This window comes from Alligator mississippiensis, chromosome 3, assembly GCF_030867095.1.
Source record: "Alligator mississippiensis isolate rAllMis1 chromosome 3, rAllMis1, whole genome shotgun sequence".
Taxonomy (NCBI): domain Eukaryota; kingdom Metazoa; phylum Chordata; order Crocodylia; family Alligatoridae; genus Alligator; species Alligator mississippiensis.
In genome coordinates this window covers 255,714,493-255,737,980 of record NC_081826.1, presented here as the reverse complement: position 1 = coordinate 255,737,980, position 23,488 = coordinate 255,714,493, and the positions used below count along the sequence as shown (strand labels likewise).

The 23,488-nt window shown below is 43.5% G+C and overlaps 2 protein-coding genes and 1 non-coding gene across 6 annotated transcripts in view; 1 reads left to right on the top strand and 2 right to left on the bottom strand.

Moving 5' to 3' along the window:
• PDE8B (phosphodiesterase 8B) overlaps positions 1-8,143 on the bottom strand; it is a 202,001-nt gene extending 193,858 nt beyond the window's left edge. The window contains exons 1-2 of one of the 2 annotated variants that reach the window (XM_019482249.2): positions 7,480-8,143; positions 4,849-4,921 (exon numbers count right to left, since the gene is read on the bottom strand). The gene's annotated coding sequence lies outside the window, so the exon portion shown is untranslated. The remainder of the gene's footprint in view (positions 1-4,848; positions 4,922-7,479) is intronic. The other variant, XM_019482242.2, reaches the window with a different exon arrangement.
• Positions 8,144-10,121: 1,978 nt separating this feature from the next.
• On the top strand, positions 10,122-10,258 carry LOC132249706 (small nucleolar RNA SNORA47). Its single transcript, XR_009461272.1, has one exon. It is a non-coding gene; the product is annotated as a small nucleolar RNA SNORA47 (small nucleolar RNA).
• Positions 10,259-12,489: 2,231 nt separating this feature from the next.
• Positions 12,490-23,488, bottom strand: part of AGGF1 (angiogenic factor with G-patch and FHA domains 1) — a 42,540-nt gene continuing 31,541 nt past the window's right edge. For all 3 annotated transcript variants that reach the window (XM_019482287.2, XM_006268183.4, XM_059725103.1), the window contains 4 exons: positions 22,614-22,696; positions 16,309-16,436; positions 14,422-14,521; positions 12,490-13,218 (listed from right to left, as the gene is read on the bottom strand). In XM_019482287.2, coding sequence (XP_019337832.1) covers positions 13,018-13,218; positions 14,422-14,521; positions 16,309-16,436; positions 22,614-22,696 — 512 coding nt within the window. In that variant the 3' untranslated portion in view covers positions 12,490-13,017. The remainder of the gene's footprint in view (positions 13,219-14,421; positions 14,522-16,308; positions 16,437-22,613; positions 22,697-23,488) is intronic.

Here is a 23,488-nt window from a genome sequence, read left to right as displayed (position 1 = left end):
TATAATTGGGTGTTAAAGAATAAATCTGAAGCAGACCCTCAGATAAACAAAAGAATACACTGGGTGTGCTGAACCAAAGTCTTTCAAAGTCAAGAGGAGTCCTTCTCTCAGTGCACTATTAAAAATATCAGCATTGTGATTTTTGTCACATGGTACCTCTTATTATTATTACTACTGTTATTATTACGTATGGTCAATAGAACTGAGATGACAACAAAGCAAGAAAAAAATGGTCTAATATTGGAGTTGAATAGAATACAACAACCCTCTTTGCACTCTTTTATCCAGACATTGTAACAAGTGGGAGTTCAAGGGTTTGTTTACATGTGGTATTGCATTAGTTTCACTTAACAAATGATTTTAAATTGATTTAGTTAAATTGGTTATTCTGATTATTTCAGTGTATTCAAGACTTGTTCTGGTCTAAGAACAGGCTTCAGATAAATTAGAATAAGCCACTCAAATAAAAAAAAAGAGGGTCCAAGCAAGAGTTTTTACCAGTTCAGTTAAATCTGCATGGATTTGTGAACAGATAAAAACCTGAGTTAAGAGAAAAGTTCTTATAGAGTGTTGGCTTTTAAATGCTGTATCATTTTTAGCAGAAGTAATTAAATGTACTTGGTTGTGTTTAGGTAACCATCAGGTACCTGTCATGTCAAATTATTAGTCATTCCCGCCCCCTCGCTAAGACTTTCCAAATTTTTGTAAGCAATCTTTAGAGGGGCAATAGGTAGCTGGCTTTTTGCCTAGTCTTCATCAACAATAATCCCAGCAATTAATTCATCCTGTGCAAGTCTGCTGGGCTACCATAATTGTTCACACTTAATAAAGTTGAAAGATGGGTAGTACTATAGATTCATTGAAAATAAAATTGTGTTTCAGAAATTTTGATTTATGATTGTTCTTCTGGTAGTGCTTAGCTTTCTTAGACTCAAGGCAGCCCTGCATAACTTCTGTAAATTGAGCATCACAGTATCACCCTATTTCAAAAACTAATTTATTACAGTGCTTAGATCAGGGGTTGGCAATCCCTGGCTCACATGCCAGGGCATGGCACGTGAGGTCATTTTGTTCAGTACACCACAGCCAGCCCACACTCTAGGCAGCTGCCGCCAGCCATGGAGCTGGGGCTGCTTGCAGCAGGCAGCAAAGAGGCTGCAAGCTGAAAACGATACAGGCTTGGGCTCTGTGGAAGGCAGCAGGGGCCTGCCCAGAGCCCAAGCCGGCTGTAGCAGGCAGCCAGGAATCTGCAACCAGCACACTTCCAGAGCCCTGGCCTGGCTCTGTGGCCAGTGGCAGCTGCTTGCGTACCTTGGGGCGCATGGAAGGGAAGGGGTCGGGGCTGGGGCAATACAAACCTGGCCCTTCCCCTGCCATCCTCCTCGGGTGCATGTACAACCGCCACCAGCAATGAGCTGTGTTGGGGCTCTGCAAACCTCAGTGCAGTAGCTTGCAGCCTCCCTCCCACATTCCATGAGCAGCAGCCCGAGCTAAGTGGCAGGCAGCAGGGGTTTGCCCAGAGCTCAGGCTGGCTGCACGCATGCTTTGGGGCACATGGCAGGGAAGGGGCCGGGGCAATACAACCCCAGCATCTCCCCCCGCAACTGCCTAGAGATATGCGTGCACCCACCACTAGCAATGAGGATCGAGCCCTTTGTGGCTCCCCTGCTTTCTGTTCCTGATATGCCAAGTTGAGTTGTGGGTCGAGGTTGGTGTGTTTTAGCACTCTGGCCAAAACCATTGCCAATCCCTGGCTTAGATCCTTGTAGAGTGGCCAGGCAATGGGGTTGCTCATCTCCTCACACTTTTTGATGCACCCTTCAAAGGATCTTGCAGTACCCCAGGGTATGCTACTTGAGAATCACTGGCTTAGAGGCTCCAGCCATGACTGGAAGTTCATTCTAGCAAGCGCTGTAAATGCATGTAGGAAGAGACAGCATGTATCAGATTCTCAGATGGTAAAAATCACTTACTTCAGTTAAATTGGTGCAGCTATGCTGATTTAGATCAGCTAAGGACCTGATACTCTTTTCTTGGGATATGACATTTTAAACAGGCCTTTGGAAAGGGTTTACAGTTCTCCTGGGATTTTTGTTTTTTATTACTTTTCCTTTATAGCAGATCCAACAATAACTCTGTGTTGTGGGTTAACACTGTTCTATTAATCTCCATGTCATAATGAAATTGAAGAGAAAATAAAGCACTATGTTCTTCCCTTATTACTACGAATATAGCTTTTCTTTTAAAAATATAGTGAGAGAACTGAAGAGACATGTTTACCATGCTGGCTCTGTTTCTACAGGAAAAATATAGGCTGCACAGCAGTTGGCAGCAGTCAGTGGGTAAAACTGAAACCAGGAGCATGGAGAGATGTGAAATAGGAGAAGAATTGGAAAACATGATCAGAGAGGATGAATTAGAAAATTTATTTTAAAAGAATCAATTTCATAGCAAGTTTCATTTAGTTGGAATGCAGTAGCAATGCAGTAGCTCAACTCAATCAAAATGGAAGTGTTGAAATGTATGGTAGTGGAGTTGTGCTAATTTATTTAGCTTTGAAACACTAATAAAAATAATACTAGAGTTTGCATGGCTTTGGTAAACTGCAGTAATACCAGAGCTAGCCAGTAGTACCAGACAGCTATTCTTATAATGGAAAGAAGAGAGGAAGTTAAAAAGAACTCTCGGATGCAGAATGATAGAATGTAGGGATGGTGGGACCCCGAGATCATTTAGCTCAGTCAGGGACCTTTTTTGGGAGGCATCCACACAAGTTCAGCCCCATGGCCTCCCCTAATGTAACTCTGATCCCTTCCCCTGCCTGACTTGCTGCTCCCCTTTCTCCTCCATGCCCTATCTACCAGTGTGTTCCCCCCTCCCTGATCTGTCAGATGCCACATACAGAGGCTGTGCGCCCCACTTCAGGCATGTATGCTGCAGGTTGGCCACCCTTTGACTAATTCAAACCCCTGCACTGAAGCAAGTATACCCAAGCCAGGCCATACCCAAAAGATGTTTAACCTGTTTTTTAAATCATCCAAAGAAGGGGATTCAACAACCTCCCTAGATAACTTGTTCCTAGAGTTTACTACCCTTAAATGTAAAAAAGTTGCCCTAATATCCAACCCTGAACCTTCTTTGCTGATTTTTGTGTGTGGACATAGCAAACAATAGATTAACTTCCCCGGCATAACAATCTTTTTTGCATTGGAAAACTGTTACTGTCTCCACTTCCAACTTCTATTTTCCACACTGAATCCAGTTCCTACAACCTTTCATCTTGTATCATTCTTGATGCTCTCCACTGGATTCTATGTAGGACCTGGCTTTGGTCCAAGGAGACTTGTGGAGATGTGGAATGTAGAAAATTTCTGCAGTCCACATGAATTATGGGGCTGGCTAAATGAAACTGCAGAGGGGTAAGAAATCCTGGGAAGTGAGACTTAAGAGGAAAGGCTGAAAGAACTAGGGTTGTTTAGTCTGGAGACGAGAAGACTTGTTTGGGGAGAAAGGGGGGGATTTGATAACAGTCTTCAAATACCTGAAGGATGACTATAGAGAAGATGGACATGGGCTTTTCTCTGTGGTCATAAGGGACAGGGCTAGGAACAATAGCCTCACACTGCAGCAGAGGAAATTTAGGCTGGAGATTAGGAGGAACTTTTTTACTATAAGGCTGGTCAAGCATTAGACTAGGCTATATAGAGAAATTGTGGAATCTCCATCCTTGGAAATTTTCAAGAGCCAAACTGGACAGACATTTGGCTGGGATGATTTAGTCAGGAATGATCCTGCTTTGAGCAAGGAGCTGGACTAGATAACCTGATGAGGTCCATTCCAGTTCTACTCTGCTAAGATTCTAAGTACTTTTACATGGCAATCAAGTCACTCCTTGACCTTCACTTTGTTTAAGCAAACTGAGTACCTGGAGCCTTTCACAAGAAAACATGGGTTTCCAATCCTTTAGTCATTCTTGTCTTTTCTCTAAATCCTCAACAGCCTTCTTAAATTACAAACACCAGAACTGGACACAGTTTTCTAGTAGTAGCAACAGTGCTGGGTACAGAGTCAATTTGATCTCCCAACCCAATGTTCCTGTTTTATACAAAGATCCAAGGCTTGCATTAGAAATGTTGGCCACAGCTACTCACTCGTGGCTTATATCCAAGCACATTATTCACCATGACCACTGAGGCTTTTTCAGAATCACTCTTTCTCAGAACAAAATCCTCCCTCTCGTATGTGGGACCTACATACTTTGTTTCTAGATATGTGACCTGGACAAGTTGAAACATATTGTTTGTTCCCAGTTTACCAAGCAAATCAGATTGCTCCATACCAGTGACCCATCCTTGTTATATACCACTCCTCCAATCTTTGTGTTATATGCAAGCTCTCTCAATAATGATTCATTCATGTCATTCATAAAAATGTCAAATAGCACATCACCAATAACCAATCTCTCTTTCCCCACACTAGAAATGTATCATCTCAGTGGTAATTCCCTTGTTTAAATTTACCTTTTGAGACCTACAAATTAACTGATTTTGAAGTTACCTAATATGTGCCATATTCACTTTGTATCCTTTTAGTTCCATAAGCAAAATAGTGAGAGGTACCAAGTGCTTTATAGGATGGGACAGTCTTAGGATTTTGCACCAAAACTAATACCTCTATCAATTAAACTTGTAATCTCATACCAAGTTTGACAAGACCTATTTTCCATAAACCCACATTGATTGACAAAAAATTAATTTCCCTCCTTTAATTCTTTATTGATCCAGTCCTGTTTCAGCTTTTCTGCATTTGAACCTGACACTAATACCAGGCACACAGGCCTATAATTACCTGGCAATTTTCTTCAAAGTCAGGAGTAATTCAGCTGAAGTCAATGGAGCTATGCAAATGGAAACTAGTACAACTGAAAGGAAGCAAAAATCTGATGTTATTTTTATGTAACTAATACAAACCTAAAACAGCCGTCAGTGCAAGAATGTAAAGCAAAAAGTATTTTCATTTTGTTTAAAATTAATTTTGATCTAAACTAGCCACAGATACCAAAATGTGCTGTGTAAACTCCTTGCTAATTGTCAGATGATTAAGGCACTATAACTGAAGCCAACTAAGAGCAAGCCACTGCAGATGTTAGCATTAGCCATTTTAAAGCTTTGGACTATTTTTAACAGTGTTAAAAAGAATATAAAACATGGAATCATTCAAATTAAAAGTGCACAAACTTAAAGTAGCAGTGTTTTGAAAATAAGATACCATAGTGACACCTGTAAACACTTTGTGATTGTACTGTGCTCTCATAAATAATTATGATTATTCCAACTATTCTTACAGCTGCCAAATCCAAGCAGGGGGCAAATGCATCATTGAAGTACACAAACATTTCACGGATTTTAAACACATGACAACTGAATGTTCTTCCTTATTACTATAGTATTATAGTAACTAGGAGGAGAACTGAAATAGGGAGGAAGGGTAATTTTCTTATCTTGAGGTCAGGTTGTTCTTCTTATGTGGGGAACAAATACTTTAATTTTTCCAGCAGTATGAAGTTAGGGATTGGTTGTGTGTAGGGGCTTGGCTTACAAATGTCTGGAGTTGGATCCTCAGCTGGTTTAACTGTTTATATCCATTTAGGTAAATGGAGTTGGTATTACCAGCTGTGAATCTTGTTTCTATATTTTTGGAGTACGCAGTTTACACATCTTTTAACTCCTGGAGTTTCAATTTGCAGGCTGTCTGCATAGTTTTGTCATTTCTGCATAACGTAAGTTGACACCCCACAAATGCAATTAAAAACCAAGAAAAGCAAAATTACATGACACAGTACTAAAATCCCAAGGAAAACATGTCTCTATCTGCTCCACTCCAATTCCTGTTTTCACATTACTTGTCTCACATATTCAGTTGTTGTGTCCCTACTTGCCTCCCTAATCAAGGGAGGCTTCATGTTTTCTTGGTGGGCTTAGGCCCAGGTGGGCACAACAAATAAGCCTCTATCAGTGGCTGGCACCAACTGTTTCAGGGACAGGTGCAAAAACCCTGAAACCTTGCACCCACAGTAAGTTTCTTTTTAACTCCCTATACTTAGAAGCTGACATTTGCTCCAGAGCCCTTTCAAACTGCTTGATTTGTTACTATTTCCTTCTGTTAAATACAATATACTCTATTATTCGTCTAAACGTCCAGTGGTTTTTGGAGTCTTGCTAAGCTCTTGCCCTTTGTATCTGGTGGCAATAAGTCGCACTGACATATTGTGTGTTGTGGGAAATGCCGGTTTTGGCTTTGCCACACCTTTCAATTTCACCGAATAATTTTCTTTCATGTACTATAAAGTAGAATGCGTGGATACTTCTACTCTACCTTACATGCACTGTTCATTATTGTTGAGAATTTTATTATATCGCATTATGATGTTTTACGTGGTTTGATTTTTTGCTGTTTTTCTTCCACTTTCTTTCCCCCATCGTCTGTCTAGGACAGGGGTAGGCAACGTTTCTTGGCTGGAGTGCTGAAAAAAACACGTCTACCTAGGAAGGTGCCGGAGTGCCGACCTGCTGAAGCCCGGAGCAGGTGTTAGCAGTCTCCTGGCTGCAGCCAGCCCACAAAGCCCAGCCTGCTTGCAACAGGGCTTGCAGCCTCCCAGCTGCTTGCTGGGAGCAGCCTGTGCTTCGTGGCTGGCAGCAGCTGCTTAGAGCCCAGGCTGGCAGTGGTGTGTGGAGCAAAACGGCCATGCGTGCCACGCTTGGCACTTCTGCCGGGGGTTGCTGACCCCTGGTCTAGGATCTTCTTTAGCAACCATCACTATAGTAAACAAGGACTAAGCAAATATTTATAGATTTCTCTCACAATGGTTTGTGAGGTAGAAAAGCATTATTTTCTCAATTGTACAGATGATGAACCAAGGCAGAGAGATTAAATGACCTGCTCAGAGTCAAAAAGCAGGGAAATATTATTTGCATCATGGTAAAGACGGACTAACAAGGCCCCATGGCTCTATGCTACAAACATTGGACAGTTACTGCCTCACTGAGCTGATCATCTAAACAGACAAGACAGAAAAAGGTCCAGGGAAAGTTTTTATATAACCAAGTGGCTAGTCCATTAAAAGATACCACCCACAAGAATTCTTGCCTCCTATGTATCTCCTGGACTATCACAGCAACATCACCTTAACATTACCGTAACACACACATTGTGATCAACGTGGTGGTAGCAGTAACACCCTTGTATTTATAGTTTTTTTTCTAGGGGGAGTTAGCTAAATGGAAAGACAAAGGATGGGAGAGAAGCCACCGAAGTGAGGGGTCTAGGGGACAGGGCATAGGATGTATAGATTCTGAGGGCAGAACAGACCACGAGAGCACTTCACTGACTTCCTTGATAGAAGTTTACCCTTTCACTGAGTGCAATTATTTGCTTTTGACTTTAAAATATCTTCCAGAAAAGCAACTAGTCTTGACTTACAAGCACCAGGAGATGGGCCACTCATTGCATCCCTTTTAGAGAAGGGGACTGTGGAGGGAAGTGGAAGGTGGCTCCAATGAAGGCATGGTCAGCAGGAGGGAGCAGACAGCCAAGGGAAGAGGGTGTCCAGCATGATCGTGGTGGGAACCAGCCTGAAGACGGTCTGCCAGCCCCTGCTGCTGGACCCACACCTGCCTCCTCCTCCTCCTCCTCCTCCAGTCCTCCTAGGCTAGCTCCACCCACACTGCCAACCTCAGCTCTTCAGAAGTCATGAGTGAGGCCTTAAAAAGACAGCACGGTTTTAAAAAAAGAACACACACCGGGCTGTTTTCTGGGCCTTTCAGAGACCCAGAGATGGGGGAGGGCACATTTTTAACCTTGTCTCTTGCACCCTGGGAGGGGAGGGGAGAAAGTTACTTTTTCTTGTGCAGGAAAGGAGCGAACCTCCCTGATCGCAGCCCCCAGGAGCAGGGCGGCTGTCCAGGAAACTGCTCAGGCTCACAAAAGACAGACACTGAGGGTTGGCCACGCTTTCTTCAGCCGGCCCCCAAGGCCCCGTGCAGGGGGCAGGGGGCGTGGCAGACACGGGGATCATGCTGCCCCTGCTAAGATGATGTAGGGGGGAAATCACATGACAGGTGCTGGGGGGGGGCGAAGAGGGGAGGGGGAGATCCGGCCCGCGGTCCCCACCCCGCCGGGCGCCTGCTCCCGCGGCCGGGCACCCAGCGCCCACTGCGCATGCCCACTGCGCAGGCCGGAGGCGGGAACCGCGGCCGGGTCACGCGGTCTGCGAGCGGGAAGCGTCAGCGCCGCCTCCTCCCCCCGCGGCCTGGCCGGAGGTAAGTGCATCGCGGGCCGGGCGAGCGGTGGCTCCGCCGGGACCGGTCAGCCCCGCCCCAAGCCGAGGAGCAGCCCCCGGCGCTGCTAGTCCTGCCTGGCAGTCCCGATGGGAGGCAGCGTCCCCGCCGCGGCCGCTCGTGCCTAGGAGGGTCCCAGCGGCTCCCCGGCCCCGCGCCGCCGCTTCGGCTTCTCCCCTGCGGCGCGCAGCCATGTGTGAGGTGCGGCCGCGTGTGCACTGGCGAAGGAACCCTGTAAGCGGGGGTGGTCTACACACACACATCTGTACGTGTATGTCTCGGTATATACATACTGTGTGCATATGTACCAGTACATATATACTGATGCATCTGTGTATATACATGCATTATGCATGTGCATATCTACCAACACATGCATGCACATTCTACCATGTATGTATGCTTGTGTGCACAAACAAGGGGTGATACATACTGTAATATACATAACGTGCATGTATATACCAGTACACACATCCCTTTGTTTCCTTTTTGCTCACATCCTCACTGAAACAGCAGGGGTGATCAGGCTGCCGGTTACCAAGGTGTTGCTTTTGGGGGTTTTTGTGTGTGTAGTGCCTGAGAAGCAGGAAGAGAGTCAAGAAACGGCCCCTAGTGGTGTTAGAAGGGAAACAAGAGGCTTCCTTGGCCAAATGATGTACTAATATTTGTTTTCTTCCTCTATTAGCATTGAAAGGTTTTATCAAAACCAACATGCCATCATACCAGGTACTGTACCAGCATGTGATGTGGGGCCTACCTTGGTAGTACAGATCATGTAATTTAAAGCAAGACACAGGAAGCAAGTATTAAATGGAAGAGAGAGGACAGAGGGTAAAGGTAGCACAGCAACACAGCCTATAATTGCACAGCTGTCTATGTACCTTAGGTCTTCTGTTTGCTTTGCTAGGGCACATTTTACTTGACAAACCCAGTTTCATTTGGTCAACCGATGCCTCAGTAGCTTTTCCACCAAAATGTTAACCATCAAAGGGAGCAACAGCATAGAAATTCAATTGTATAATCCTGTCTCATCCAACTAGTGTTTGGAAGAGGAAATAGTGTGTCCACAAAATAGAAAATGATTTGTTTTTCAACTTTATGCATCCCCTCCCCCTTCAGTTGTGCTTTCTGTCTTAATTTCAAGCAGCAAGCAAGCTGTTAGATGCAATCAGTTAGGGCAGCAGAGGCCAATCATTGTTTTGCTTTTGCCAGAAGACAAATCCCTAAAGTGTCCAGCGTGGTATCTGTCTTAATGTTTCACATTTACATTGTAGTACACAACCTCTTCTGGCAGAAGGTGGGGCAGGAGGGCACCTTAAAAATTAAGAGTCAAAGAGATGTGAGCTTTCATAGGCAACAGCCTGCTTCATCAGATGCTACGAAAGGCCGAAAGAAAAATAAGTCTTTTCTGGGTTTTTGATTAACATTAACATCCCAAAACAAGATGTTCTTACAAACTTTGGTGAGTGATAAACATGCTGTTAATTGCTTCTGTTCCTCCAGTTTCTCTTCATCTGATAACTATCCATATTATTTTAGTAGGATTTGGAAAAAAGGATTTGCTGCATTTGATACTTTGCAACTTTTGTAGCTAAACTCTAACACTTCCAAAACATTATAATCTTTTTAACCTATTGTTAGGGTCCAGCATATTCAAGTTAAAGTTATACTGTGAATTTGCTGGTGGTCAGTATTTAGTATACTGTTTTTACTTCTGATTGCTTGGAAAAAAATGGTGTCACCTCACATTGTGCCCACTCCACCTCAGATTAAGATAATAAATTGAGGAGGATTGAGAAGGTAAGACAGTTATTTCGTACTGGTTCTTACTGGTTATGGCCTCCAAGATTAAAATGGTGCAAATCAGCCCATGTTCTCTCTCCTGATTTGAGGGGAAACAATACTGCATTTGCACATATAGTTTGCATACCCTGATGGCTTTCCATACACAAGTGATCAAGTGTTACATTCAGAATTACAGAATAGTCTTTCTAGCCAAAGCTCCCATCTAGCAATGGTAAGAGTCTCTTACCTCAGGGGTTGAAAAATCTTTGTCCACAAAGACCTCAAGCTGCCTGTGCTTACCTGGCCTCTCTGCAGTAAGAACAAATGGACAGGAAAGTGCTGCAGAGCTGTATGCTGCCCAGGGCCAAGTCAGACCTTCCTGGGCTGGATCTGACTCAGACTTTAGGTTGCCAAGCCCCATCTTAGTCAGCTTAATGGGAGTTCTGTGCCTCTGGTAAGAAGTGATTGGGAACTTGTTATGCTAGCTTGTAGTTTAATAATGTCGTTTAAAAATATTTAAGGGAGTTGATACATCCCCTGAACAAATATGACAAAGCTACATGAATTATTAAAACTTTTTTTCTCCCTACAGGTTGTATGATGGATAACTCTGTAACAGAAGACCATGGAATTTGTCAAGCTTTTGTTATGTTAGATATCTACACTTCAGTTTTTGATCTTTTAAACTGAAGTTTAAATTTAAGTTTAGGTAACACCAACTTTTTCCAAGCAGAAGTAGTAAAAATAGTGTATTTACTGGCTGTCTGTATTCAAGAACCAGGTTGTGCAATAGAAAAGACATTTAATGTTCCACACAACTATTTTCATTCTGCACTCCTCTCACTCTGTATTACTTGGCAAGAGTACAGTTACTCAAATCCTTTTCCCAGGATTTTTGATACCCATGTTAAAGGCAATTATGTGGGACAATTATCTATAACTTATTGGTGGTGGGCAAGCTTTCTTATGGCTGGTACTTTAATCTGAGGTAATGCTAACACTTGGAAAGGTAATCCAAGAGAGACAGTTAAGGCTTCTAGTATAATGCAAAGTTTGTGAAGTGTTTGCATCCATATATAGAGAAACTTCCTATCAAACACCTTTTAAGCAGATCCTGACTAAAATGCTTAAGAGGCTTCTCAGCTGAGAAAGCATGCCTTTCTACCTGAACCGCAAGTGCATTTAGCAGCTGTTCACCTGAAGAGTTGTATGGTGTTGGGTTTTGTTTGTTTTGGTGGGTGGTGGGGTGTTTGTGCTGTAAGAGCTTAAAATAATGTAATGTTCATATGCATTCCATGAGGAGGAAGACTTCCCCTTATTTGAGATCTTCATAAAAGATCCAAATCTCTCTTTTGGTGTGTTTAAAAAAAAAAATCCAGTTACTCTGAATTATTTCACTGCATTTCCCTAGTGTGAAAGTCCCTCCTCTAGGCATGTGATGAATCTCATTCCTGGTAATGATAGCTTCATAGATACCTTTTCTTAAGTGGGGGTGGGGAAGAGATGCATTCAGAAAAGTTAACCTCTGGAGCTTCAGATCTAACTTGTTGCTTTGTCATTATAAAGTCCTAATGGACTTTGCTGCTGCTTAGTGAATAAGATGCTGATTGCCAATATAGATCTTAAGACTTATGTTAAAGCTAACTTCAAAGAATACTGGAGTTTAATATAAAATAAAGCAGAACATTTCTGGGTGTAATGTTTAAATGAACAAGGCATTCTTCAATAACACAAAATAAAGGCTTTAAAGTACAATATTAAGTGATAATGAAAACCTTATCTACACACCTGTGTGTGAAGAGAAGTAATTCTAAGATGAATGGCTGTCCTAATTTTGGTTTTTAGCTTTTGGATAATATAGATGGTGCGAGTAAATGATTTGGATGTTAAGTTTGCCCAATCTCTCTTACTTTGACATTTTAACTTGAATGGAAACTTAATTTAAAGGAAACTTTTACTTCCAGCATGTCAACAAGTTAATACCAAGAAGCACGCTAATTTATATATCAACAATATTTTTATTGTGGTTTTTTTTGTTTGTTTTTTTAAGAACATTCAATAAATATCAAGCTTTCAGTTTCAGTCGTTTTTGCACTGAAAAGTCTGTTTTTCCCCTGGCGTGAGCTCCATTGCCAGCAATGGATGCACTAAAACAAAGGTTAATAAATTAATACTTCCAGATTGCAGTTTCCAAAGTACAGCCCCTGTAAATGGTATGCTAGATTTACTATGCAAACCTCAAATATATTCTTCATAGAAGAAAATAGGACTTTACTACAAACTGTCTTCTGACCATAATTTCTTCACCTATGCTGGTAAATTTATTTCATGAAGTACTGTATTTATAAATGCAAAGAGTAGACATAAATCGTTAAAAATACCAAGAATTTAATTTTATATGGAGTGAGACACATCAGCACTGAATTCTATAAGCTTTGCAGTGATGTGCCTCAGCAATTCTTGAACAAACATACAAGAGAAGGAAGGCAACGTGAAGCTCTTGCATTGTTTCGTGCTTTTTTTTCTTTTAGTTAGAATGTAAAAAAAAGAAAAGTCTGAAGTATGGGACAGCATTTTAAAATCAAACGTTTCAGTTGAAGTACTGTATTAAAAAAATAGACAAATTTAAAGAAGAAAAATCCTAATCTTGAAAAATGACAAGTAAGTATTTTCATCTCCACATTCCTCAAAACTAGAACTGGGGCAATCTGATTTATTCACTGCACATTCATAAATGTAGACTAGGATAAACCAAACAAAACTACAATCAATTTTGCAGACATTCCTCACACCTGTATATTACATGTACCCTTCCCCACACCCCCAGGTAAAGTAAAAATAAACTCTCCCAAACTATTTACATACAGGAATTAACTTGTGCTGGGATTAAGTGATTTCATTCTGCAGTCCCTCTAACCCAAGGCATAATCTTGGGTGCATCTTTCTGTGGTTTAGGTTCCTGGAAGTTTTCAGCAAATCTTTCTCTTGCTTTGTCCCAGTTCTTTTTGTTCTTGCTTTGGATGATGGAAACATCTTCAACTGAAGTTGGTCTACTTGTACCCAAACCTGCATGAGTCTTGTGTAGCTGAAGCTGGATCTATATCAAACGTTGAAAAAAAAGTATTATATAATTCTATATTTAAAATACTTCAAATGACTGTACATCAGACTGTGTAATACGAACTTTGTTTAGTCTTATAGTCAAAACACAAAAGTCATGTCATGCACATATACCTGAACATGGTTTAATGCTGATAAAACTTGCTAGTAGCCCTATTCATTTTGGAGGTGATTTAAGAAAACTAACAATCTGAATCTGTTAGATGCTGGACAGCTAGTTCAACATTTTTTGGATCATTCCATATTCTCAGATTACAGAGTCTTGATGCTCCACCTCCACTATAGAGGGCTAGGAGATGGTATTTTAGAGGGTCAGTAATAAAGATTGGACAGCCCCTAAAACGCAGGCAGATTACAATCTACAATATTATCTGCATGCATCTCCCTCGCACTACAATTCATCCAACTTTTTCCTGCAAATGCCAGATTCTCTGCCCATAATATAGCACTGTCATACATTTAAATATCACATCAATTGCCCATTCCATGTTTTTTTCTGGCATTGGTATAGCTCTTGAGTATAGTTATTGATGCTAGCATAATCCAATCCCAGTCCATTTTAGTTTTGTAGAACTTCACACATGTTATTTAATGGCATTCAATACCCAAAAAATCACATAAGAGGTTATTACACCCAATTCTTTAGCCTTCTCATCCATCCCTCCTTGTTCAGATATTATGCTGTTCTGAAGATCTCTCATCTTTGCAAGCAAGCCACGATGAAGAGGATAAAATGCTGTATAGGTGCTGGGCAGCACTAAATTTCAGTTGCCTGCTACTGAAAAGCATAACTCCCATGGAAGTCTGAATTACCTAGTAGATAGCCAGATGAAGCAGACTACTGACTTGCACAACAGACTGGAATTAGAATATTGGCCTTTCTGCGATTATCTCTTGATTGTTGTTAGCTCTGCTATGTTTAAGTGAGACCCAACCCTGGATCTCGCCCAGAGACCAGCTTTTGAAATATTTGCAAACCCCATGCAAAAGATAGAACAAAGCCAAAAGGAGGATTGAAAACAATTACGTGAAATTTTTAGATGGCTAATCACTAGTTGAGTTTCCACACCCAGTGCTCTGATATATCTAAAATGACCAACAGTGAAACTATTTTGCAATGCAAATGCAATTACAAAAAATAGATTACACCAAAATAATCAAGTCAGTCAAAAAGGCCTACCGGATCCTTCATACCACCACCATCCTTGCCTAGCCCTTCTCCTTTTTTCCATCCCATCTTCTCCAGCATTTTACGGCCTTTGTTGCTATCACCAATTTCACTTGAAAAAAAAAAATTAAAAGTTAACAAATAAGGAAGATTAACAATAAGCAACACAGACAATAAGCAACATTTGACTCTTTCCTATTAAGCTTAGACTATTACCCCAACATATAAACCTGTGGTCCAAATGTTGCTCTTACAAAAGTAGGCAATAGCAAGCAAGTGTTACATGGTATACAAGCACATCTGGGTTTGTGTGTTTGCCCTCTAGATTCTATTAAATGTAGCAAAAAGGTTATTAAAACTTCGCTCAGTTTTTGTTGGCACGGACTTGGTTGTATATATTTGCCTTCTCAAACTGATTTAATGGTGCCTTGTGTGGAGAGTTGCCATTTTACATTAATATTATTGTTTTAGTCTTGGCTGGCTATATTTTAATGTACAGATATTAGAACTTACATTTAAAAATGTCCTCTATATTTCTTCAAAGGAACTTCCCCCATAAAAACTGTATCCTTTATCACTCAATATCTTCTGCTATTAATGATACTATCACCAGGTACAGCTTCATAAACACCCAGAAAAACAATTCACATACCTTGTAATCCATGCTTTGTAATATTTGCAATAAAACACTTTTCAGTGCTCACAAAGACTTACTTACACTTTTCTACATGCATAAATTTAACAAAAAAATGTATTTATGAAATATTCTGATGAAGAATGCACTGCATTTGAGATGTTTGAAGTCTAATCCAACCATGCAGTTGAGCCAGTAAAAGGAAATCCCCCACAACAACCCTTGCCTCTTTCCTACCTAAATATACCCATTCACAAATTAAGCTCATGAATTTGAGATCTAGAGCTAACAGGAGAATCAGCTGGATGGCTCAAAGATGTTGGAATGCCAAAGCCCCTGCCACTGCCAGCTTTTTCTGCCCATGCCCATGGAGGATCTCTACAGGCGTGGTCCACCCACCACCAAGGCTTCCACCCAGTTTGTGGTCTGGCTCTGCAGGGACTTTAGCCTGTACATCCCTGCCAAAGACAGCCAGGTGGGGGAGGGCCTGCAGTGAGAGGTGCCTACCAGTAGATTGTCTGGAGGAGATGGATAGGCTCAGGCACTCTTCTAAGTGCCTCTATTTCTAGGAGTGTGGTAGGCTAGGCTATAGCAGTACCAGCTCTTTCCTGGTTTAAGTTGATCAGATCCCTAATGAAGCAGGAGTGCACATGGGGTAGTTTTACTTAGCTGCTGTGGCAGTGCCTGCACTGGGGCACCCTTTAGGGGGGCTTGTGGCATTCTAGTTGAGGACCATCACCCTGCCACAAAGCCACTAAATGAAGAGAAGTAGGGAGATGATCGACATTGAACTGGAGACAGAAAACTACTAAAACGGCATTGTTTTCACTTAATGTTTCAGCAGCATAACAGGAAAAAAACAACAACTTTGAATGTACATTTTAAATTTTGGTAGAATGAGTCCTGGGATTTCAAAGCAGCAAGTTGAATGCTACTGGGGAGAATTATAATTGAATTACTGTGCAGGTGGTTTGAAAGCATTTCCAATTCCAGGGCAAATTTCTTACCGTCTCAATATGAAGTCTGTGAAGTATATAAATGGGGAAAATGTCTTCCTTAATATGCACTTAAAATTACTTTAAAAACTAATTTGCCTTGAGGAGGTTGGATTAGATGCCTCCTGGAATCAATCCCCCTACTTTTTTTCCTCTATGATTCAGCCCAGTTGATATCAAATCAGATTAACTATTAACAATTCACTAAACTATACTGAGTATTAAAGGTTTATGATGTTTTAAGAGTGAAGAATGGTTTTATACACTTACACATGGACAGAAGCTGGAGTATCATCTCTCTGAAAAGTTCCTTCACTTCCAACAGTCTCTCTGCGTTTTCCAGCTCTGTCTTTGTACTTTGGATTCTTTACTGCTTTGTCATCTTCGTAGTCTGTATTCTTTACAAATATAAAACAACAAAAGAACTAGTGAAAAAAGTGATTGGCTTTAAATGCTTCTTTTTTGTTATTCTTCTCCAAAAAACAGCACTTAGAACAGTCTCACCATGTTTTATTAGTTTTAAACCTTACGAGCAAAAATTAAAATTCCTCATTCAATAGTTCATGCCTTTGCCATCACCATATAATAATACAACTTTAATTAATTAATTCTATGGTATATTATAAAATCAAAACCACCCACTCTTTAATCTCCTCTATTAGTCCAATGCTATTGCAATCATTAAACACATGAAATACCTTGGCACAAAAATCCCAATTTCCTCAGGTAGTAGAAAAACACTAAAGATTCTGAATACTACAACTTTATCTGTATATGTAGTAGGGCTGTGCAAAATTTCACCTGCAGTTTCATTTCGACGCTGTTTCGACTCGTTTTGAGTTTGAAACAGCTAAATCGAAATGAAACAGAGCTTCGAAACAACCTCGAAACAAAACGAGTTTCGAAGCTCAAGCTGGGCTTGCCTGCAGGGAAACAAACTAAAGTAAGGAGAGCCGGGGGGGGGGGGGAAGAGTCCTCTCACTATTGACTGTGTAGCTGGCCAGTGACTGTCATCCTTCCTGGAGGGTCCCTTCCAATCCCAGTGCTTTGGGGGAGGGATAGAAAACCTGCATAAAAAGGCAGCTTTGTCTGAACTGCCCTGCTTTCTGCCTTGGTGTCAGCTGAGTGAGGGCGCACCTTAACACCCCCCCCACCCCAAATTTTGCATGTCAGCAGCCAGAGGTGCAGGGCCCCAGAACCCAGAAGCCCCTGCAGCTGTCTCCTTGAAAGCTGGTAGGCTTCGTGGCCGCAGCAAAGGCTAGCAGGCCTGCAGCTTTCACTCCGCTGTGGCTTAACACACAGTGTCATCCATGTCATGAGTTTTGCTTGTCTGCAGTTTGAGGTGCAGTTTCCCATAAACCCCTGCACCTATCTCCTTGAAACTTGGCAAGCTTCATGCCCTAAGAAGGGGCTACAATTCCTGCAAGTTTCATCCAAATCAGGCCAAAAATGACGTTATAGGCTGTTTTGATCTCCCCCATTATAGCCTATGGGCAAACGTTGAAACAGCAAAACTGTTTTGACAAAATGAAACGGAACAGCGATTTCGACTCTAAATGAAATTTGAAATGAAGTTCTGTCGAAACGCAAGCTGAAACGGAACAGTGCCATTTTGCACAGCCCTAATATGTAGCGCTCCAGGAATCCTTTAGCCCTTTTGCGCTGCTTTATCAGGATGGAATTCTGTACTTCTTTAGGTTCTATGCTGATGCCATTGCACTATTCAACACAACCTGAAGGCCTCCCATTTCCTGTGGGAATGCAACTGAACAGGTCCTGTTTGTGACTATGGTTAAAGTTGCATTCCAAAACATCTTTAAAATGGGGCATCTGTACATGCTATACTCCCACACTCCATTTTAAGGGGTATATATCCCTATATGTGTATAAAATATACTCATTTCTGTTTGTCTTTATATGCAACCAACTAGGGCAGGCTTGTCCAACATACGGCCCGCAGGCCATGTGGCCTGCCAAGGCATTTTCTGAGGCCCACGGTGCTGCGACGGGAAATGAAAGTAAACACTGTTTACTTTCGTTCCCACGCCTTGTCCCTCCCCCAGCCCCTCAGCAGTTTCCTAATGGCTGCTGAAGGGCTGGGGAAGGGACAAGGTTCCCACACGCACTGCATCAGCTTGATGTTGCTGATGCAGTGTGTGCGGGAAGAGGAGTAGCCATGTGCCTCTTGGGACAGGATGAGCCTAGCCAGAGCAGTAGGGGGCTCAGCTGCACTTTCCCCTTACCTGAGCCGGTTAGTCCCAAGCGGCACATGGCTCTGCCACTGCCTCTGCTGGCTGGTGCCAACCCAGACTGGTCTGTCCCATCCGGAGCAGCATCCAGTTGGCTTCCCACATGCTGCTGGGGATGGGAGGAGGCCGGCCAGGTCAGCACCAGCCAGCAGAAGTGGTGGCGGAGCCGTGTGCCGCTTGGGACTGACCGGTGCAGGTAGGGAGAAAATGCAGCTGAGCCCCTGCTGCTTTGGCCGGGCTCATCTCATCCTGAGCAGCACACGGGTCTGCTGCCGCTTCTGCTGGCCGGTGCAGACCCAGCCAGGCTCCTCCCATCCCCAGCAGCATGTGGGAAGCTGGCTTCAGCTGCATGCTGCTCCGGATGAGATGGACCCAGCCGGGTTAGCACCAGCCAGGAAAAGTGGCATGCAGCTGAAGCTGGCTTCTCACATGCTGCTGAGGATGGGAGGAGCCTGGCCAGGTCTTCACCAGCCACTAGAAGCGGCAGCGGAGCCATGTGCCACTTGGGACGGGACGAGCCCGGACAGAGCGGCAGGGGCTCAGCTTAATTTTCCCCTGCCTGCACCAGTCAGTCCCGCGTGGCACATGAGTCCTCCACCGCTTCTGCTGGCTGGTGCCGACCTGGCCAACCTCCTCTCATCCCCAACAGCACGCGGGAAGCCAGCACGGGGGGCCTCGGCAGGTGGGGTCCTGGCATGACCTCTGCAGGGCGAGGCGGCAGGAGCCAGTGTCTGCCAGACTCTGGGCTTGCAGTGCTGAGGCCGCTGCGGCTATGTGCATGGGCAGCCGGGCACCACGGTGAGCGGGGCCGTGCAGGCGGGCAGGTGAGGGACTGCAGCGCAGCAGCTGCCTCACTCCAGCCCCCCGCAGACAGCGCTGGCTTGTGGGGCTGCGCTGCTCAGGGGTTGGAGATGTGGAGCTATTTATTTCTCCCCTTCAGTCTCTGGGGCAGTAGCTGGCTGGATGCAGAATGGGTCCCTCCTGCCCCTGCCCACCAGCAGCTACCATGAATCTTGCAGTAACAGGTAGATGCAGTAGGGCTACACAGGCAGGGTCTCTCTGGCCCAGGACAGAGGGTGTTTGAATATGGCTCATCGGCCCACTGGGTGATAAAAATTTTATGATCCGGCCCCACATTCAAAAAGGTTGGACACCCCCGAACTAGGGGCTGTGCTCTTCCTGACCTGCTGCCCACAAACAGGGAAGAATTGGTGTGGAATGTAGTAGTGCATGGCAACTTGGGCAGCAGCAACCATGAGATGATTGAGTTCAAGAACATGAGGAAAGGAAGGAAGGAGAGCAGCAGACAAAGCACCCTGGACTTCAGAAAAGCAGACAGACTATTAGGGAACTCATGGGCAGGATCCCATGAGAAGTCAGTCTAAGGAGGCAGGATCCCTTGGGAAGTCACTCTGAGGGGGAGAAGAGTCCAGGAAAGCTTTTAAAGAAGCCTTACGGAGAGTGCAGGAACAAACCACCCTACATCCCAATGTGCAGGAAGACTAGCAAGTATGGCAGAAGCCCAGCTTGGCTTAGCTTTACTCTTCTGTAAGCTAAATCACAAAGAGGAAGCTTATAAGAAGTGGCAACTTGGACAAACAACTAGGGAGGATTATGAAAGTATTGCTCGGGCATACAGGGATGAAGTCAGGAAGGCCAAAGTGCAATTGGAGTTGCAGCTAGCAAGGAACATGAAGGATAACAAGAAGGGTTTCTACAAGTATGTCAGTAACAAGAGGAGGATCGGGGAAAGTGTGGGTCCCTTACTCTGAACAGGGGAAGCAATCTAGTGACAGAGGATGCAGAAAAGGCCTTTTTCACCTCAGTCTTCACAGGCAAGGTCAGCTCCCAGTCTACTGCACCTGACAGCACAGTTTGGAGAGGCGGTGAGCAGCCATCAGTGGCAAAAGAACAGGTTAGGGACTATTTAGAAAAGCTGAACTTATACACGTCCATGGGGCTGGATGGGATACACCCAAGGGTGCTAAGGATGTGATTGCAGAGCCATTGGCAATCATCTTTGAAAACACATGGCAATTGGAAGAGGTCCTGGACGATTAGAAAAGGGCAAATATAGTGCCCACCTTTAAGAAAGGGAAGGGGGATCTGGGGAACTACAGACCAGTCAGCCTCACCTCAGCCCCTGGAAAAATCATAGAGCAGAGCCTCAAGGAATCCATTTCTAAGCCTTCAAGGAGAAGGTGATTAGGAGCAGTCAGCATGGATTCACCAAGACCAACCTGATTGTCTTCTATGATAAGATGAATGGCTCTGTAGATGCGGGGAGACCAATGAATGTGGTATACCTTGACTCTAGCAAGGCTTTTGATACGGTCTCCGACAACACTCTCGCAAGCAAGATAAGGAAGTATGAGTTGGATGAATGGACTACGGTGGAAGGAAAACTGACTGGCTCAGAGGGTAGTAGTCAATGGTTCAATGTCTAGTTGGCAGCTGGTATCAAGTGGAGTGCCCCATGGGTTGATCCTAGGGCTAGTTTTGTTCATTGTCTTCATCAATGACCTGGAAGATGGCATAGAGTCATAAGCAACGTGTAGAGGGTACAACGGGGGGGCATGCTGCCGATGCAGCTGCTGGCAACTGCGGGCAGTCCCCCCTCACCACTGACACAGTCGCAGCCACCTATGAGCGATCCCTGCTTGCCACCACCACTGCTGCAGCCTGCAGGTGGTCACCGTAAACCTCCAGCCTCAGCAGGCACGCATTGTTCATGCAGAGAATGCATCCTCAGCAAGTTTGTAGGTGACACTATCTGCGGGGAGACATAGATGAGCTAGAGTGTAGGGTTAGGATTCAGAGAGACCTTGACATATTGACAGACTGGACAAAAAGAAATCTTATGAGGTTCAATAAAGACACGTGCAAGGTCCTGCACTTAGGATGGAACAATCCCATGCACTGCTACAGGCTGGGGACTGACTGACTAGGCAGCAGCTCTTCAGAGAAGAACCTGGGGGTTACAGTGGACAATAAGATGAGTATGAGTCGACAACATGTCCTTGTTGCAAAGAAGAGTAATAGCACACTGGGCTACATTAGTAGGAACATTGGCAGGAAGTCAAGGGAAGTGATTCTTCCCTTCTATTCAGCACTGATGAGGCTGCATCTGGAGTACTGTGTCCACTTTTGGGCCCCCCACTACAGAAAGGATGTGGACAAATTGGAGAGTCCAGCAGAGAGCAATGAACATGGCTGGGGCACATGACTTATGAGGAGAGGCTGAGGGAACTGGGCTTATTTAGTCTGCAGAAGAGAAGACTGAGGGTGATTTAACAGCAGCCTTCAACTACCTGAAAGCAGGGGGGCAGGGGGGGGGGGTGCAGGAGGAGGAGTTCAAGAGGATGGAGCTGGACTGTTTTCAGTGGTGGCAGATGACAGAACAAGGAGCAATGGTCTCAAGTTGCAGCAAGGGAAGTTTAGGTTAGATATTAGAAAAAAACTCTCACTAGGAGGGTAGTAAAACACTAGAACAGGTTACCCAGAGAGGTTGTAGCATCTCCATCCTCAGAGGTTTTTAAGACCTAGCTAGACAAAACCTTGGCTGGGATGATCTAGTCAGGCACAGTCCTGCTTTGAGCAGGGGGTTGGACTAGATGATCTCCTGAGGTCCCTAATTTTCTATGATTCTATATACAGTAACAGCTGTTATCCGGCATCCCCCATTCCCAGGGGATGCCGGATAACAAAATATGTCCGTTAATTGAGTGGCCCCAGCTGCTGCTTCTTCCGCTGTGTCTGGGGTGTCCCTCCTGTGGCATCACTGCCCCTCCTGTGGGCCTGTGGAAAATGGAGGCAGGCCCCGCACAGCCTGTTATGCCCCCAGGCCTTGGGGGCTCAGAGAAACCAGAAGTGCCACAGTGGGCACTTCCGGTTTCACTTTTCCTTACAAGCCGGCATGCTGGTTAACAGAGCATGTCAGCTTGTAAGGTGCCAGTTACCAGAGAGTTTACTGTATGACTATTTCAGTTGATCACAATAGTTGTGTGTGATAGTTTGGAAAAATTAAAACAACGGTAAAAATATCATAACCTCTTTTTAAAGGTAAGTCCATATTGAGCTGCCTCTGCTCCTAGAGCTTCTGGCAGCAGTCAGCAGCCAAATGAACTGTGGTAGCATCTACATGATTAGCTGCCAGTGACAGAATCCCGACTCTGCTGGGAGGGGGTGGAAGGTCCTGATTAGCCTTTGAGAGAGCACAAACACTCAAAAAATGTGCCAAAAGAACTCTGTTGCATAGTCTAGGCCTAAGTGAGTTGAAAGAACCCATTTAAACTTCAGAGCACTCCAAGCTTATTGAAAACCTACCTGTAAACCATATTTTACCCGTATTTTTTTTAATGCTTTTCTTCTGACTAACTCTCTCTCTTCTTTGCTAAGCACCGGAGAAGCTAAAAAGCCAAAAACAAAAACCATAACATATATTATCCAATTACATCTGAAGTAGAGAAAGAACAAATATTACAGATTTGTTTCAACTAGTACTGGTCCAAGGCTGCCAATATGACTTAGTACTAATACTGAGTATACATGGACTAAATATAGACACTGGATTTTTGATACATTATAATCTGCCTGGCAACTGACTCCCCAGCCCAGCCCCTGGCTTGTTTACTTTTCATTCCATCCAGGAAGAGCACACACCAACTGCTGCAATTTCCTTAGCCTGACGAAGGGTTTTTGAACCCAAAAGCTTGCTTAATAACTATTCTCCAACCATTTGAGTTGGTCTAATAAAAGATATCAAAATTCACCCAAGGAACCTTGTCTGCCTATGTCCTTAGACCAACACGGCTACATCCCAAACCCCTGCAATACTGAGTATAGGCACTAGATGTAATGCACTTAAGATTCCTTCAAGAAAAACTGAAAGCTATAATATGAATAAATGAAACATAGTTTCTATATTAAAAGTTGATTTCAAAGCACACAATGCTAATTAAATAAATTTAATTTTTAATGTATTCATTTATATGAGTATTTCTTCTAGGGTTATGTATGTATTAACTTCTTCCCCCCAAAAGCACAGCACTTAGTACACTGAAAATAAATTATAATGGTGAACCTATTTGAAACAAGACTATTTCATTCAGAAAAAGGGTTACTATTTTATATCCTATTTTATTCTCACTTGACTTTATAAAGAGTTACTGTCAAAACCCACAATCTAGCAATAACACCCA